This window comes from Apteryx rowi, unplaced genomic scaffold, assembly GCF_003343035.1.
Source record: "Apteryx rowi isolate R43461 unplaced genomic scaffold, aptRow1 scaffold_277, whole genome shotgun sequence".
Classification (NCBI taxonomy): Eukaryota; Metazoa; Chordata; class Aves; order Apterygiformes; family Apterygidae; genus Apteryx; species Apteryx rowi.
The window spans coordinates 947,950-966,857 of record NW_020449163.1 but is presented as its reverse complement, the minus strand read 5'-3'; the positions used below and the strand labels follow the sequence as shown (position 1 = coordinate 966,857).

General features: G+C 39.0%; 1 protein-coding gene across 6 annotated transcripts in view; it reads right to left on the bottom strand.

The window, feature by feature from the left end:
• Positions 1-18,908, bottom strand: part of RFTN1 (raftlin, lipid raft linker 1) — a 118,523-nt gene that overhangs the window by 78,376 nt on the left and 21,239 nt on the right. For 2 of the 6 annotated variants that reach the window (XM_026068623.1, XM_026068621.1), the window contains exon 2: positions 9,004-9,159. In XM_026068623.1, the coding sequence (XP_025924408.1) occupies positions 9,004-9,148 (145 nt within the window). In that variant the 5' untranslated portion in view covers positions 9,149-9,159. Of the gene's footprint in view, positions 1-9,003; positions 9,160-13,322; positions 13,495-15,765; positions 15,793-18,606; positions 18,781-18,908 lie in introns of those variants that run through there. The other 4 variants (XM_026068619.1, XM_026068624.1, XM_026068620.1 and 1 more) reach the window with 4 other exon arrangements.

Genomic DNA, 18,908 nt, shown 5'->3' with positions numbered 1-18,908 from the left:
CACATGTGAAATCTTCATATAGCTGCTGGTGGCAGAGGCAATGTTGCCATCTGCATGAGACAGATATTAGGGCAAAATGGCACCTCCTAGAGTGGCCCACAGAAGAAGGGCTTGCAGGCCAAAAAGTAAAGGTTTGTCGGATGCCTTTCCTTCAGACTGCTTTGAGCCACATGTAGTAGGATGTTCATTTTACAAGAGCACACTAACTCTAGTCCAAAGTAAAACCCTCAAAAGGCATTTAATGGAAGTGCAGGCTCCTCAGAAGCAACTGCTCCAACCTGTCAGTCTGCTCCTCTTGCACTTGTTTAAGACATGCACAGCCCAAAATCAATACTAGCCAACATTGGGTCCTTGGGTCTGACCCAGCAAGACAGTTATAGGTTATGTTATGTAAAATAGCCAAACATCCACATTGTTTTCATCACAATGAAGATTCTTTATACTTCATCTAGGAAGACCAGAAAAATAAATGCAAACAGAAAAATCCAACACAATCAAGTTACATTTGCCCGGGGGGTTCTTCTCAGTACAATTAAAAAAAAAAAAAAAAAGTGACTTCTCACAGTCAAGGGCAGGAAACACCAAAAATTTCTGCTTTCTCTCAAAGGGGGTATCTCCACTTAGGATTAACCAGTTTTAAACCTCCCAYTCCTATGGCTACATTTGCATGAGATTTTAGCCAAGTAGCAACTCCTATTTACAAAGTAAATGATTAAGAACTCCTTCATTAAAATTAAAACATTTCATATAACATCTTTTATCTGGCTGATTTCAAGGAATTTGTAGTAACAAGTCATAAAAAGATTAAACAAATTACTACAGAGATTCTTCCTAACCACTTCTATTCCATAATAAAGCCATCAGGCATTTATTGTTTAAAGTTACAAGCATGTGACCTGATCCTGTTCCAATTAAACACAGGGGAGGTCTTGTTTCAGAAAAAACAGGATTGGATCTCTCTGGTTTGAAGAATTTCATCATTCCATCAGAAATGCCTGTCTACCCGCCTTGCAGACTGCCAAATCTCGCTCCTTGGCTTTTGAACAGCATCAGGAGGATGAAAACCACATGAAGATTGGAAAAATGTGCAAAGCCAGAGGCAAAAGAAGAGACAAGGGCACTCAGAAAGATCATGTGCGATTCCTGAGCTGCTGATGGGATTGAAAAGTTTCTTAGAAGCTCAGAACTCTTTTTAGACAGATTTGTAACTACTTTTTCGTGATGATGTGAGTGAATGGCAACTAGCATTCATTTTTGAGAGATGTATGGTATGCATCTGTTGTAAGAGTACAATAACTACATTAAAAAGAAGCGTCAGCCATCACAGTAGATGCAATCAACAATTAAATGGTAAAAATGACTCTTACGGCTATCCACTCTTCAGTCTAAGAATGGAAAGTCAATGGAAAGTTAACACAGACATGACTTGCAGCACCCATATTTCTTCACAATGTGGACCATACACAAACAGGCACAATCTTGCAGATGTTCCTTCCCTCCCTCATCCATTTTTTGTTTGCACACACCCATTGCCCAATGACTTACATGGAGTCTGTGCAGAAAAAGCAACTATTACTTTGCTAGATGTATTTGGGGTGAGGTTCCATAAAAGCAGCTAAAAGAAATGTTTACTTCCACTGGAAATTAGATCTCCTAAGTACTTTCCAAAGTAATACTGACATATGTGTTCAGGTTCTTTTCTACCTTCAATTCGCCATAAGCTGGACAGATTCCCACAGTCAGAACTTTATAAGCCCTTAGAGGTCCATATCCACTGATCACAACTTGGAAATACTGCTCCAAAATGCATCATATCTGTGCTCTTTTGTCATATTTGAAATTTCTAATACATATTACACCTAAGCTTCCATCTAGCCTACAAAGTACTACTATTCTTATACAAAATAGCAGTGCCACAGTGCAGCTGGGCCTTGAAGAGACAGGAAACATGAGTAACTATTTTTGTTCTTAATTTCAAAGTATTTCAATGTTATGAAAAGGTACAGCTTTTATGCAGGTATGTAACTGTTAGGATATGGGCTAGAAAACTTAAGTCATAATACTGACCAACTTGCTTAAGAATCAGCGATGAGGGTGCTTTTAAGGCCATGATCTAGCAGCTAGAGCACTAGACTGGAACAGGTCCTAGTCCCATTACAGTCATTATATGACATTACATAGACATCTTAATATTTTCTGTTGTGGCACAATTCAGTGCAACCATAATGCAAAACCTAACAGATCAGATGTTCATATCCTTACGAATTATCCGTCTGAATAATCTACATTTGTATACAAAATATACATGGGTATATATAGTACATACACATTCTCTCTCTTGCATGTATAAGTACATCTGTATTTGTACATCAGTAACATGTGTACATAGTCTACCATAACAAAGATCTATATACAATCATCACAGAAAGCACAGCCTGTATTTAGAAGCTAGAATATACCTTGTAGACTTTTACTCAAGTTATACATTCTTAATTAAAAACCAACCATGGTAAAGAAGTCTAAACTATTTCTATCAATTCTTTAAAGCAGTTACATTTATGATGTAATTTACTGCATTTATTAAACTACTAACATATGGAATGCCCCTTTTATGTCAAATTGCAAGTTTCCCAAGATATATAAGTAAGTTTTATAAATTGCTATAGTCTGAATATTTCATTTTGGTGCGACTTACAGTGGCAAGTACTGAACAATTATATATTACCACAGACTGCTTGGAGAAGCTGCAATTCATTTGAAACAAAATACCAGCACTAAAGAAGCTGAAAATTTAATTTTTACATGTTTGCATTAATGGAGAGGACTGAAGCTTAGATCTAGCAAATGCCTTATGCCAATTCTTTTTTATCATGTGCATATTATCAAACTGAGTCGAACAGGACAGTCACATGGACGAAACTAAAACCTAGAGGAAGCATTAGCAGAATCTGAGCTTAAAAGCAATACTGTATTTATTCTGAGATAAGACATGAAGTACAGAGATATCACACAAGTAATCCATTGCCCTCTTTGCTCATCATCTTACTGCTCTCAATCTGCTACGTATTAATCTCCTCTGAAGCAATGTTTATAAAAAGTATTTTTTAGTCTGTGTTATATACAGGCTATGTCCAATCTGGTTCAAGCTGTCACCGCTCTAACAACCTAATAACATTTTGCCATGCTAACTTCGTTTCATCACTCCTGAGGACAAAATGGTGGTAACAAACCTGGTCAACTGGAAGCACAAAAGTAGAAGGCTGATTTCATTTATGTTCCTCTGCTTACAAAAGGAAAGCAGGAAATCAAATAACTTCAACAATGGGAAAACAATTGCTTTTACTAGTCTTAAATCAAATAAGAACACCTGCAAATGCGGGGTTGTAGGGTTTGTTCTGTTTTTTTTTTCCCCAGACATACAGCCACTTGCTCAGAGAGGGTGTTTTTTTTTTAATGAATGGTGAAAGGAAACAGAAGGCAGAAGCCAGGCACAAATAACTACTTAATCTAATATAAAAATTACTGGTAGGAAGAGATGGTAATTACTGAAGTCAACAATAAATACTACCTTCTGCATCAAACAGAATTCCCTTTTAAAAGAGTGCACGTAAATCCTATGGAAAAATGCTTTCTCTATACCCAGCTTGCAAGCTTCTCAGTGCATGACATTTCCAAGTTCCAAATAGATTCCTTCTTCTCCCTCTCCAACTGAATTTTTATGATAAATTAAACCACAGTCTACACACAACTGAAATTTAATCCTAATTTAAGAATATTTCCATATTGGAATGTTTAACTTTCAATTTTAATTTAAAAAAATGCCATTTTATAAAAGTTCATTTACACACTATTTGTGTTTCTATTAGGAAAAAGTAATAAAGCTGTAATAAATGTTTCTGAGAAGCATAACTGGGCACAAAAGATGACTGTATAGTATCTATAAGGTCATCAGAACTTTAAAGATATGTACACAGACAAGTCAATTGCAAAAATAATACATATGTATGTATGTATCTCAATCAAATGCCTCAATTCAGAAAGGACCTATGCATGCACCAGATTTGGGACACTGGAAGTATTTTGGGCTGGTAATTCAGTCCTTAGACTACAACACTTATGCAAAACATAGAGGAGAAGTGTTGAAATGTAGCTAATGACTTCACTTCTAATAATTTTTGTCATTTTGATCTTTATCACAAAAAGGAGACAAATTCTTGACAATAGGGATAAAAAACACAGTCCTTGTATTCACACTGTGACTTAAGAACTTCTTTGGGACATGAGAAGTATTGTTATTTTTAATTTTGTCACTCAAAATATCTGGATTTTAGTGGTTTTATAGCACAAACGGCTTGCTCAGAACATAGCCTTTCCCCATTTAGAAAAAATTTATACCCCCATTTTATTCTCATCACATGGCTAGCATATGTTTCACACCAACTTTATTCAAGACCAAAACCTGTCGTAACTCATCAGGGCAATGAATTACAATAGGAATGTAAAGTGAAGCAAAAAGGTTCCAATCAAGTCAGTAAAAAACTCTACACCAGGCTGGGAAGGAGGGCAGCTATAAATAAATATCAGATTCCCTGTTGCTCTCAGACAGTCATCATAACAGAAAAGAGGTGGAAGAAAAGAAACAAAAGACAAAGAAGAGGCAGAGCTCACTTTTCCTACCATCTGTCATTCCAAGGGAAGTTTTCCAAAATAGGTGAATCAGATCAAAACATAGCAGGAATGCGGAGTATTTATATATTCCTCTTTAAAAAAAACAGCAAAGTAAAACCCATCAGAAGAAACTGGCTGAAGATGGAGATCAATCTGACGGGGGACTGGACTATACAGGGACAACCGAGCCTGACTAAAGGAATGAGCTTTATTAGGTGACAGTGAGGTGAGGGCAGCTGGGGAGCTGGATGAAGACCCAGGAGTGAAGCTACATGCTACAATCAGGGTGACCTAACAGTTCACTACTGCCAAAAGGGGGAAGAACCTACCCTTGCTCTGCCCCACCTCAAGCATTTTGTTGACCCATCAATGAGCCATCCATGTCAGAAATCGATTAATGCCTTCTTGCCAAGTAAAAATTGTGCTGTTTTCATCAATTTAGTTCAAGTGTAGTCTGGCATGATTTCACCTGAGGGAGAGCAGCAGCCCAAAAGCTTTGGACAGTGCAGAAGCCCAAGGAGCAGAGCATAGCAAGATACTGTCAAGGGACAATACTGAAGACAGACCGTGATTTCTTGGAGGAGGTCCCCTCAGCAAAAACAAGAAAAAGAAGGCCTATAAGCAGACAGACAAGCTATAAGCAGACAGCAGGCCACCAACAGAAAAATAAGACACCCACCTAAGGCTTTGAAATGCCTTAGCAAAGTGTTCTTTATTCCTCAAGTGCTAATCTACAATAGATGATAACCCCTTTGTTACTATCAATTATCACACAKGCTCACGCAGTAAAGGTCAGCTTGGCAGATCTAACGGTTTTATTTCTGAAGAACAATACAGATATCAGGATTCACGGCACACAATGGAAAAGGAGGGGTTCTTCACAGACTGCTTTCCTTAAAAGCTTAGGAAATCTTTCTGCAAACACTCTACATTCAAGTATGTCAAGCCTGTAACACTGGGGAATGTCAGAATGAAGGTTACACTTGCAACCCTAATTCAGTCTTTTGCACACATGCATTATTTATACAGTACTTAAATAAGTGATCAAACACTGTATTTTCTATTGGACATCTGCCTCAATCAGTGCACAGCAAGGCTTGAGTTTGGGAAGGAATAAAAATTTTTAATACAGGAACATAGGTAGGTTCCTTCAGCTGTGTAAGTCATAAGGTAAACACTAACCAAGGACAGCAAGAAAAAGCAACTTACTGGCTAAGACAGGAGAGAAATGACCAGGAGGACTGAACTATATACTTGCTTTGGACAGACTGATGCTAAGGGAACGGGTTCATAAGATGTTGTGAGCTGATTTAATTGAGGTCCCATTTCTTTTCCTGGATGCACACTCCCATCATTTATACCAGCTCCAGCATTTTTCAGACTCTTCCAGAAGACGCTGACCTGGCAGAGGATAACCAAACAAAAAGATTGCAAAGTCTTCTGCCAGATTCATGAGTCAAACCGCTTCATAGAGCTGGTATACAAGGTGCTACAAGGGTAGCACTGCATGGTGGATGAGGGGAGCAAGACCTACCCAATTATTGAAGCAGCAAACTGTTATGTCCACTTAGCTGCCTGTGAAACTGTAGTTTAAAACATACACAATGTTTCAGAAGTGATCTTGGATTTTCTGGTTGTCAGACAGGTTCCAAACCACAAATGTGATCGGTATCCACATTTATATCTAAAGTCAATGAGAGCTGCTGTTGGAATACATGAAATAACACTAAATACTTGGAAAAAACTTCTGTCAGTAATCTGTCTGTGTATTAGCTCCCTATTTGCAAAATGGAGATAATCACATCCTTCCCAACATAAGATTAAATGCTTGTGAGAGATACAGATATCAGAGCAGCAAACACTGTAGAAAAGCCTCAGAGAAAATGAATAACTGTCTTCAGAGCCAGGCCCAGCAGAGTTCTAAATAAGGCCTAGAATAAGCATATAATAAAATACTATGCAGCCACTCACAATTTAGCATGGCTTACTCTAAAAATGAAAACTGAAGCAGAAAACCTGTGGAAAAGATGTCAGGATATACATGCACAAAAAGGACTATAGCAGATTCACAGAAGACAGACTTCACAATTTAGCTAAAGTTCTTACACAGCTGTGAGCATCTCATTTTTAAAATGGGAATCCACGGCAAGAATGTCTGAGCCCACACAGGCATTTGTCAAACACTCATCATTAACTGTGGTTACACAGCAGAGGTTACTTTTGCACTAAAATATAAATGAACCAGTGATGCTGTTAGCAGAGGTCTCACCCTTGAGGAAGAACCTGAAATACCGTACCGCTACGTACTGGGTCGTGAGGCTCTGTACAGCCAGCGACATGAACAGGGAGGGAGGGAGCTGCATCACCAGGAGCTGCTCCCCTGCCACATGCTGAGAGCACATGGAGTCCTGGGTGATACTAAGGAGAAAGAGCAGGAACAGCAGCTCCACCTCATCCTCGCCTGTCTACCCGCTGGCATCTTCAGAGACCAGAGTGACAGGGTGCAACGTGCCAGAGCAGAAGCCACAACTCAGTGGGAGCTGCCAAAGGATTTGATAAAAGTACCTCTCCTCACGGTCATCTTAAAACCACACCTTCTAAACCTGTCATAGAACAATCCAGGACTAGCAAGAACAATGTAGGAGTATGCTTTACAGCAAACCGATCCATTTAAATAGGTCCTGGGTTTTATTGTTTGCTCTGTGCCAGATATGCTCTGTGCCAGACATGCTCTGTGCCTGAGGCAAGTCACATTGCTGCTGTGTGTACTGGTTCCTCATCCATATAGTGACAGAGATATATGCTTCCTGAGGTATTAGGAGAATATACTTAGTAAAGCTTGTAGTAAAGAGGCATTTGGATAGAACTGTGATGAGCCATGACAGAAAAGCCTACACATATATTAATTCATATTCAGTATATGAAGCCTCCTATTCACTAATTCCACAATGTGCCATACATTGCAGTAAAAGTTGTCAATCTATAAAACTACAGAAATGAAATTTCCCAGAACTCAAACAGCTCAGTTTGAAAGTAAAATAAATAAATGTAGAAACAACTGCAATACATAAACAGGAAAAAAACAATTCTTCTCTGACTGTTTGGTACTTTCAATAACTGCAATGCATCCCGGTCAGTACAGCACCAAATGGAGCAATCCAAGGGCAAGGAAGAGAGGCACAAAGAGAAGTCTGCAAAGGTAAAACTTCTCAGCTCTCACATTGCCTCCTGTTCAACCACCTATTCCAAACTTTTTCCAAATGCAAGCCCACTTGCAGCAAACTTTAAAGAACAACAAAATCTTCTGACTATGGGCTGAACACACAGAACTGCACAGCGAGGGGCCTCACAGCAAACAAGCTACTGGCAGCTCTTAGCCTTACGCAGACAGGGACCTACTGCTTCGGCTCCTCTTCTGACCCAGCTTGCAAAAGCAGAGAAGCAGCAGCACACTGCAGGGCAAAAGCAGAGCGCTACACCTGGCATCCTGCCAACTAGCTATAACAGATTTTGGTACTGTGTTGTTTTATATATAGCAAGAAGCAGGTCCCAGCCTTCTGCTCAAGCTACAGATTTCCAAATGGTGTGAGGAGTAATTGCTTGTAGAACAGGCTAATCTTGAAGTGAAGGAGGGCACAGGCGATGGTGTGAGCAATACTGGCAGAGCTGCTCGATGTCAATCAGGGAGGAAAGAAATGAAATATCTATGGAGAGTCATATGAATTAAAACAAACTATTTCAGATATCAAAAAAAAAAAGGGAAAAAAATCCATGAGACTGGACCTTTCCCCCTTTGATGTTAAAAATCTTCAGCATCTCACATTTTCCTGTTTCTACCCACATAGATGCACCTATAAGTATTTGTAACCAGATAAGAATCACTTAAGGTAGATTAGCAAATTTGAAAACACTGTCTTTATCCTCTCAAAACACTCCTGAGGAAGCATGGGGAGTAAAAAGGGAAGAAAGAAAGAAAGAGCAGGAAAGTATATAACCTGCCAGACCTGAATCGCTTTACCATTTGAAACCTGGATAAAATGTAAAGTAAGGCAAACCAACACACATCCTTAGAGCAAAAAAACAATCATGGATAAAAAGAAACTACAATCTGAGCAGCTACAAATAGATATTAAGTTAAAAATTTACAGAAAATTCTGAAGAACATCTTTTCTTGCAAGTATTATGATTGACCAGAAGACATTTATTTAAAGAAACTAGAACTTTTTAAAAACTTAACTATTACACATGCTATTCTATTTAAAGCCATTACGAAGCACTTAACTTGTTAGTTTAGGGAGGAAAAAAAAAATCTAAAGAAAAACACTGCGTACTTACTATCATTTAGTGTCGTGAAGTCCAGGAATCGATACTCATAGCAAACATCTATCTTGGTTTCTACCTGGGGCCTCTTCAAAGTTGAATAGATATTACCAGGTCGTTTTTCATCATGCTTCTCTAGCTTGTTCAATCCACAACCCATTTCAGCAGTTCCTGACACAAAGGGGCAGGGGAAAGGGGGAGGGGGGAGAAAACCACCATTCATCATTTTGTTCTTTTGTTTTCACCTTTGCTTTGTTATTTTCTGTTTTCATGCACTATAATATCATATTAAGGTGATTTTTAGTTTTTAAATACAAACTACACACAAACTATATGAAATGGTAGATTTTGAATAGATGCCAAGATACTGACTGAAATATTTACCACTCACATCAACCCTCAGACGTGGCATTATTTTATTGGAAAAGTGACAGCTTAATGCATGAATTTTGCATCTTTTCAAGTGTGTGCCATAATATACTCTTGAAGACATATTCCATTATAAAAAGTGGCAGAAAATGCAAAATAACATTGCTAATATATGGGTTGACAACTTAATAAAAAAAATGTCATATGCAATTACTATGAGAGCATATCGTATTATCTTTTTACCTTTATAACATTCAAATTAATATTTAGATTCGTAATTCAGTGGAGAAAGTAATTTTGTAAAGACAGCAATACCAGCATTTAGCAAAGTACCTTACTTCCTTCCACCTCACCTTTCCAGGTATGCCAGAGAAAGTAAGGGCACTTTACAGAAGTCATCTTTAAAACAGAGAAAGAGGCATATGATCGCAGAACTGGAGTAAATAAATCCAGTTCTCTTTAATAAGCAGCCACTTTACAACATTTTAAATAATTACTCCTAACAACCATTTCTGCCATACGCCAAATGTTTCCCAATACCCTCCAGATTATGGCTCATGGGATTGCAACTGCCAGTATGAAGAAATGGACGAAGCGCTGGGTGAAAATACTCGGGGGATCTAGGAAGGGACCAGTGTCCCACGCTACATCCCTTCAACAATGCTTGTCAGACTGAGGCAAGGGGGAATTATTTCAACCAACAGTTAGTATGAGAAGATTGAGAGACACACCAGCTAGGCACCTGAGGTTTGGGTTGGGGGTTTTTTTAGTGTTTTTTTTTTTTTATTACAACCCACTAGGCAACCTGTCTCTGCCTACAAAAGAGCAACTAAGGCTTTGGGAAGGAGAGGGAAATGCAGAATACCAGTGACAAAGTGTGGCCCCCGCAGGCCACCCTGCATGCTTTGAGGCTACCCCGGACGATTTGTTTTTTATCCCTCCCTCATATTAACTTGTAAAGTCATTTTATGAAGAGTTACCTCCTGTGTTTTGCTAGGATAAATACGCTCTGTGCTGCTCGTAAGACGGAAGCTCCTGTAACCACCCCAGTGACTCTCATTTGCCTTGTTCCTGCTTTCGTTTCTCTGTTTGAGCACAGGTGACCACATGCTCTAAATGAGATCTTACCGATGCCCATTAAAAAAGCATTAACGCTTCCCTGTCTTTACTGAAAGTTACTTGTCTAGTGCCCCTAAAAATCATACTACCTTTTTTCAGACCTGTGTAACACTGACAGTTTATTGTCATCTTACCATTAGCCAAAGCACCTATTTTCCTCTATTTCTATCCACCACACCCAATCAAGGAGTTCCCAATTTATACCAGAAGTCTTTGCTCAGTACCCATAACTTTGCTCCATTTCTTTTCATTTCTACTACTCAGTAAAAAATTCATCCAATTCTTCCCACATCCTGGGGCTGGAATCCTTTTCAATATCAGCAGTAGCAGCCTCCCAGATTTGTATCAGTGGCAGGTTCTGCAACCTCATACCTATACCTTATTCCAAAGTCATTAATAATGATAATGAAAATAGGACTGATCAACAGGTCAAACCTATAAAAACTACCATAGTAAACAAGCATTGATTCAAACAGAAACTGGAAGCAGAAAGAACATTTGCTAAAAAGCCCCATAGCTTCAGTAAGAACATATCCAGAAAAATGGATGATATATCAGGTGTTCCCAAACTTTAAATATTTTAAGATTCATCCAATGGAAAACAACCTTCTCTGCTTATTTTGGCAGAAAAACAAAAACTACATTATTTAACAATTTCTATAAATGAAAACTAGATTTGTTGGGGGTTTTCTTGATTTTGTAAATTTAAGGTTAAAAATCCTCAGGATGTTCTTCTATTCCCAAAACAAAAACAAAAACTTTCTGCTACTATTTTTTGTCATTGCAACTACTATCATTAAGTAAAACAAGGACTACTCTTTCATATATACAGCAACTTCTTTCTTCTGCCTGTTCAGCTACATCCCTTCACAATACAAGATTATCAGTGCAATATGATTAGCACAAGACTAAAACATTGTTTATTTTAATAGCAGTATAAAAATATGCCTAATTTAAGATACCAAGAGTATTTTCGTAGACTGTAATGGAACACATCTAGCAGAACACATCTGCTTCAATATYGTGTTGGATATGGAACTAAGATAGCAATAAATATCAGCAAGTGAATCAAATTTCTTGTTTCAGTGATGGCCCAGTAATTCTTATACATAATAAATGTACAGTATGGCATTACGAAAGGAAAAAAATTCCATTTCAGAGGTCATTAAGCAGCAGTGTCTGCAACCCTTAGTTAGACAGAGTCTGAAATGCGCAGGACTCTCCAGACAGATGGCTGCAGAAAGAGACCTTGGGGACCTTACAAGAAGCTATGAAAAGCTGTATTTCATATCCCAGAGAGTTTTGCATTCTTTCCTAAACTGGGGTGAAAGTGCTGAAAAACATAAGCCTCTGCTTTTCCAACAGCTGCAATGAATGCTTTCCTGTGCTCTTCTTTCAAATATTGCCTCAGCATGCTTGAGAAAGCTGGTCCACCCTTGCACCCATTCTGGTAATGATCTCTGAAGACAACGCCAATACTCAAGTCATTTGCTGTGGAGACACCTGCCCGTTTGGGACAGGGCTGAATCCACGCAACTTTTCACATGAATGAACTAAGTAAATGCTGACTAGAAAACAAGATTTTCACCTTCTAGCAACTTGCCTAAAACTTCAATTAGCATCCTAGAGCATACATATTTCATTCCCTTCTTCCAAAAACTGAGCAAAAATCCCCACCTTTCTTTAACTTTGAATGATTATATTTATGTGACTAAAATACGCATGAGTAAAAAAGGACCGCTTCATAGGAAGAGAAATGAGATATCAGTAGGAAAAAAACAAGTTTCACAACAGCACAATCTTTTCCACAGTAATTACAATTCAAGTGCTGCAGCAGTAGAAAGTAAATCTTAAGAAATAAAATTTCTAATTTAATACAGAAGTCTAAGTATTAAGAAAAAACCCAGAGATGTATAAATAGAGAATATTTAAAGTTTCCTATGAGGTACTGATGATGTGCAACTAGTAGTCACTGAACCACCAAATTCTGTCCARTGTTATCTCACAATCTTCCTTTGGGGACATCTTGATTTCTCTCTTTTCAAAATTTTTTCAACATTAGTTACTGTCCTTACTTTCCTTTGTAGCAGCCAAATTTACTTCTGCTCAGAGTCTTTCTACCCTCAAGTCTGAACAGAAAAACTCCTTGGTTGTTCAGTTAGAAATCTAGATGTCAACAAGACATTATTCACCTTCCTACATTTTCCACATTTCTACAGTTTCCTAAATTTTCTACAATTGAGTTATTAATGAGTGCTGTAAGAAATATTTCATCATTGATGCTTTCCAAGTAATCTACACTGACTTCAGCCCTCTTTTTCAGAGCACATATTGCTTTGATATGCTACTGAGATGCTTTATAGCTACTGTACCATACACATTTATCTCGGCTTTCTATGTCCTCATGTGTATTCTCCTACTGCTTTTATTCAGTATTAAAACAAAATTTGATCACTGAATATTTACTTTTTAGTACAGCAAATTAGAAAATAATTCTTCTTCTACTTTTCGAAAACACTGAAAAATGGTCCAATATTTTTGTTTCTGCAGTAGACTCAAACTTTTTCATTATGAATGTAWAAATTCATTATCAACCCATTAGTTCCACACTTACAAGAAATTCCTTGAGCAAGATAAACAGCAACATTTAATGAAGAATATTAACCATTAAAATGAAGACTTGGCTATGGGCTTTTACAAATGCACATGCTGAGAAGACTAATTCAGTCTGCAAGCTCATTTTTTACTTAGATTACAAGTTAATCCTATGTGTATTCTATGATCTTACTAATCTTTAAAATTGTTCTTGTGTTCAGCCACACAATAAAAGTAGAACTGAAACCCACATATGACAGTAGATTTGTTAGTCTGTATCTAATTTTAATTTTGCAAAGCATCAAAAATGGAAGCTATGATGAACTGCAGAACAACAGCAAAGTCTACAGTTGATTAATTCTTAAATGTGTCTTCTGAATGACAGCAAAGGCCCCCACTGGGGTTCGGAGGACAACAGCTTGCTTCTGCAAACTGAGAGTTCAAAAGAGTGAATGCAGGTTTTGTACATCTTGGGTGAGAGCCCAAAGTTGTAAGCCACAGCCACAGCCTCTCTGGCTGCCTCCTCCTCCCCGTTACTGTCCCTCGTGGTATACTGTAGGAGCAGCGTAGCTCTGGGGAGTGTCTGCAGGAACAGAAGAGAAACCTATTCCAGCACGGCAAGTAACCTACACCTGATCGTTCTTTCTCAATTAAAGTTTTATTGAAGCAGGTACCATCTTCTGCCATTAGAAATGTTGTTATTGAAAAATTACAACAAACTCTAAGAGAAAAGCAAGAGAAAAACCCCCACTATTTCCATTTTTAAGCACCTCTGTGATCCATGAAAACAAGTGTATCTTGAACGAAAAGCAGGAATTTTTACAGCTTTATTAGAGAGCTGCAAAGTTTTCAACTCATCGTCTCTGAACCTAAACTTCATTAAAATACTTTCTGCAGTTTGGGTTGGCTTTCTCACTTTACAAAAGAGCTTGTGTTCAAAACAGATGAAATACAATGAGTCCAGAATTAGGAAAGAAGAACAAGCAAAAAAGAATATCATGTAGTTGACCATTTATTTTCTTGTTAATAATCATTAGGTCCCCAGGATTCCTTTTCAACAGGAAAAGGGCACAAAGAAGAGAAGAAAAAACTTGCCTTCTATCTGATTTTTTTTAAACAAGTGAAGCTAATTTTCTGATGCATCTTCCCCTCCCTTCACCTAACTCCATAACAATTCATCTCCAAGAAATAATAACGAAAATTACACTGAAAAGTAACAGAACACATGGCTAATGGAAGCTTGAATAGATTATCAGATTAAGTAATTTAAGGGATGTTTATCAGCTAAGTATACATTGGCCAAACAATTTATTTCAACTGTATCAATATTATGGAATGCACTGTGTCAACTACTACTTACAGGCACCATTTGAAAAGGCTTCCTAAACAATTCTTTTAAATACATATAAAATTGAAGTCAGCTGCTAAGTATATAGTATGAATGAACATTCAAATACTAATACAAGTGCAATAAACTATTAAACTGAAATATAAACAAGGTAATTTTAATATTTACATTACAATGGCATCCAAAGAAAAGGTGCTGTATAAGCAGATTACACTACTGTCAGCTTGTTTTTAAGAGCAATTAGAGAGAACAAGCTAGCTTTCATTAACACATATAAATGCAACTAGTGACATCAGACTAGGGACCTCATTTTGTAAGCTTTATCATGAACTATTAATTTTTTAGAATATGAATCTTAAGTTACTGTTAAAGCTCCTTTCACAAAATTATGGAAGACAGTGCTTGTATTGGTGAGTTCACCAGCTGGGAAACAAGATATCTGCAATACACTAACAGGTTTTCTCTCTGGAKGTCGGTAAGTCCTTTCGCCTTGGCTCTTCCGTCAGTGGGCAATGCTTCGCTGCCTCACAGGGATGCTAGAAGGCTTTTACAAATAATTACAGGACTTCACATTTGCTGTTCAGTAATGAGACACACTTATTTTCTTAAGCTCTCCCTCCTACAATCCTGACCTTCCCATTTTCAAAATAATAAGCACTTCATGCTCAGTTCAGTTCACTTGCTGGCATACGCTCACTTAACTCTTGCATCCTCCCCAGCCTGCAGAACACCAAAGTGTTCAGTCCCCTACTCCTTCAGCTTTAAACAGATCCTGAGAGAGCTTGCAAATTATGGCCAAGTCCCTTTTCTAGCACAGTTCAAGCAATGAAGCAGAAGAGAAATAACAAGGCAAAAAAATATCAGGCAGAGAAGCAGAAATGAAGCAGAGGATTGAAAACACCAGACTTAACAAACTAGATTCACAGGCAAGCAAAGAAAGGAGGACAGTACACTAAGATGACCCTTTCCAATTTCCCAGAATAAAGCCATGCTCCTGACATATCTGCATTCTTCCCTTCTGGTTTACCCCTCCTATGCTTTTTGTGAGATTGCACCATGAGGAGGGAAATTCCTTACTAAGAGATATTGAACTGGTCCTTTTTCAAGAGTATTACCATACAGGTAACTATGTAAGCATCTGTTCAATAAATGCTGTGGGAATGGATCAGTTGTTTAAGTAACTAGTGTTTAMAAAGTAATTTGAAAGATTCTGAAAGACTTATTTTCAAAATACAAAGAACAAAGTACTATAAATCAGCCTTATCCATTTCTGGATGTCATAGCTGACCAATTTTTTCAACATACAGTTACTGATTCAACTAGTAATATCAGGATTTTAGACTTACTGTTGATGAGTCGCTGCTTACAGAAAGATTGCTGAAAGAAAATAATCCCAGTTTTACTCTTTATGATTGATTTGGTTTAAATTAAATGGCAGAGCAACCAAAGTACATTTCAATTAAGGTTTTCGATTTCAAAAGGCAAATCTGAAAAACTAAGGGAACTCATCAGTGAGATGAACAGGAATGAAAAGCTGGAGGACTTGAACACAGAGGAGGTCTGGAACATGTTTAAATTACAATACTCATATCTGCAGAATTTGTAACCTAAGGAAGTGACAAGAGAATTCATAAGAAGGTTTCCAGACTTATTGAGATGAATTACCTAATAAAGAAGGAAAGGTAGAATAAGCAGAGAGCTTCCAAGGGACAGGAAAAATGCTCAGCAGAGAAAACTACGGTCTCAGATCAAGAAACCCTAGCATGAAGTGAAATGTGCCAGAAGACAAGCCCAGTAAGCGCAGGCCAAAGATACCACAACCAAACAAAAGCAGAACTCAGATCAGAGGGACTGAACTGTCTCAAACAAAGAACTCTGAGAACTGTTACAAGGAACTGCAGGTCCGATTGCTAGAAGTAAAAAACAAGCAAACTATTGAACTGGGTTTGGTAGCACCTCCCAGAAAGACAAGAAAAGGCAGTGCCTACGCGAAAGAAGAAGGAAAATGTAATTTAGTTAATTAGAGCCTTGCTAGCATAGCCTCAAGAGTTTGCTAAGGCTTAGGGAAATTTTAAGAAAAAGCATAATAGTACATGAATAAATACAATGTGGGTTCACCAAAGTTAGAATAATACCTCTTTTTCACAAGTCATGAAGACAGCAGGGTCCTAGTATGCAGTGTGTCAAACAGATTGATGTTATCTCTGCAGCATATTAACAAAATATTGTTAGGTGCTATTGTCATTCTGGTGTTTGCAATACTAGTCTTGGGCTCAAGTCACTACTGCCCTGCATGACACCCTCTGCTTTCCTCCTCGCTGTCCCAGGTCTGCAGTGGGCAACGCTACCTCTGCAGTCTCTGGGCTCCATAAACTGGGTGCTGCCACCAGCTGCGCTTAACCCTCTCTCTAGAGGCACAAAGCTGTCTTGCGTGCACGTGGCTGAAAAAGGGTGGGAGGAAGAACAAACAGGATCAGAGAGAACTGGTGGAGAAAAGTAATAAGTGTGCTGGTTTGGGGAAGAAACCTGAGAAACAGTAGGTTAGAGAGGCACCCTTGTTCCTAACCCTACCCACATCCTCCTATAATGCTTATTCAAAAGATGTATCACTCGGTAATTTCATAATGCTTTCTTTCAGTACTGGTATATCAAAAGATTATAACGTTACCACTCATTTCTAGAAAATAGCTTTAGATGACGTATTTATGGTCAAGATAAGGAAGTGTTAATACCACTGGACAAAGTACTGGTAAAATTTCTTCTGAAGTACTGTGACTGCAAATGTTGAAGAAAGATGCCTTCAAGTAGAGTAGGGCAGAAGAAGTCTACTGAGATGCTAAGGAGCTCTAGAGATCTGCTCTTAAAAATGTAAGAGGAAACTAAAGCAGCCGACTTTTTTTTTTCCCCCTATCAAATTAAAGACCGAAGGAACCTGACAGAAATATGCACAGGAACTTTAGATATGAACCCAACTTTCCTTTAATCTTACACCACTCTGAACCCACAGAAAACAGACACAAAAACCAGATATGTTTTGCCATGTATGCACAGTAGGTTCAAAGAACAGTAAGACCATAGCAAAATGCAAAGCCATACAGACTTGACAGTCCTCTGCTCACTGCCTTTTGATGGTTTGCCATAAAGTACAACCCTGGCAAGCTGACTGGGCGTGAAGGGTGGACTACAGAGCTAGGTGTGAAGCTGTGGGACCTCACATGAAGTTGGAGGATGGAATAAGGGTGATGCGATTATTTTTTTATACTGCATCAATCTGGATTTTTATTCTCTGAAAGGCTGTGGCTTGAGCTTTCCAGCTTTTCCACCACAGAATTTGAGACCACTTCATTATCAGTACATTTTACCCCAAATGATATCTGTATTTCCCAGTATCGCAGCTCAGAACTCCCCTAAGTATTTAATCACAGCTGTATATAGTCATTCTGTGCTACATTCTCGCTCTCAGACCAGGGGAATGCCAGCGTTCAGGCGGCGGAAAGCCCCTTGTCTAATGTAACTAACTTGAGGTTAAGTTAGATTCCTAAAATAGCTGTTCATTCTGAGACTTTTTTTTTTTTTTTAAGAAAAAACAGAAATTAAATACATAAATGTGCCCACTGGTATTGTGAAAAAGAGTGTTATTGCCAATAACTTGTTATTAAATGCCAGAAGCTAAAATTGACTGGATTCATTAAGATAAATAAATAAATAAATAAAAGCAGTTTTACATCAAGATTTCCCCATGTGAACTGGAGATCACCTATATCATGACAATGTTAATTTTTTTTTATTAAGTCAAAAAGCATAATAGAGTTTCATGAGAATAAAAATAGAACTAGCATGTAACTATACTGTAGCTTCCAAGCTTTAGCGGAAGAGATCACGGAGTATTTTGTCAGGTACAGCTAAATCGCTATTATTCCACTCGCAGCAATCATTTCAGCCTAAAAGCCACGTCCAGCAGGAGGGCCTCGGCAGCGCGGCGCAGGGCAGGCGCCTGCCACCAACTACCTGACCGCGCTGGGAGTACCACGGCAGAGCTCCGAAAACCCGCCCAACAGCACCCCCTTTTTCAGGAATGCACGGGGAGCAGAGACGCCGGCTGTTCCGCCAGGGATCGGGATGAAGCGCGAGGGGACGGAGCTGTATTTGGTGCTCAAACGTGCGCGTGCTGCCGCCCCCCGCCTTACCTCTCTCCTTAGATCACCATAAAAACGCACCGAAGCGGATCACGGACGTCAAAGGCCATGTCGCGTCCTCGGCGGTAACCGCGGGCTGCAACCCCAGGACGGCGCGTCCCGCCCAGCCCCGCGGGCAGCCGCGCTGACTTCAGCCCCGGCGAGGAAGCCCGGCCGCTCCCGCTCCCGGTGCTAGTTCAGCCTCCCCCGAAAGCGGGACCGGCCGCCCGTACAAACCACCCGTGCAAACGCAGCCCCCGCGCTGCCGGGACGCCGCGCCGCGGCTCCGGCCCCCGGGCTGCCGGGACGCCGCG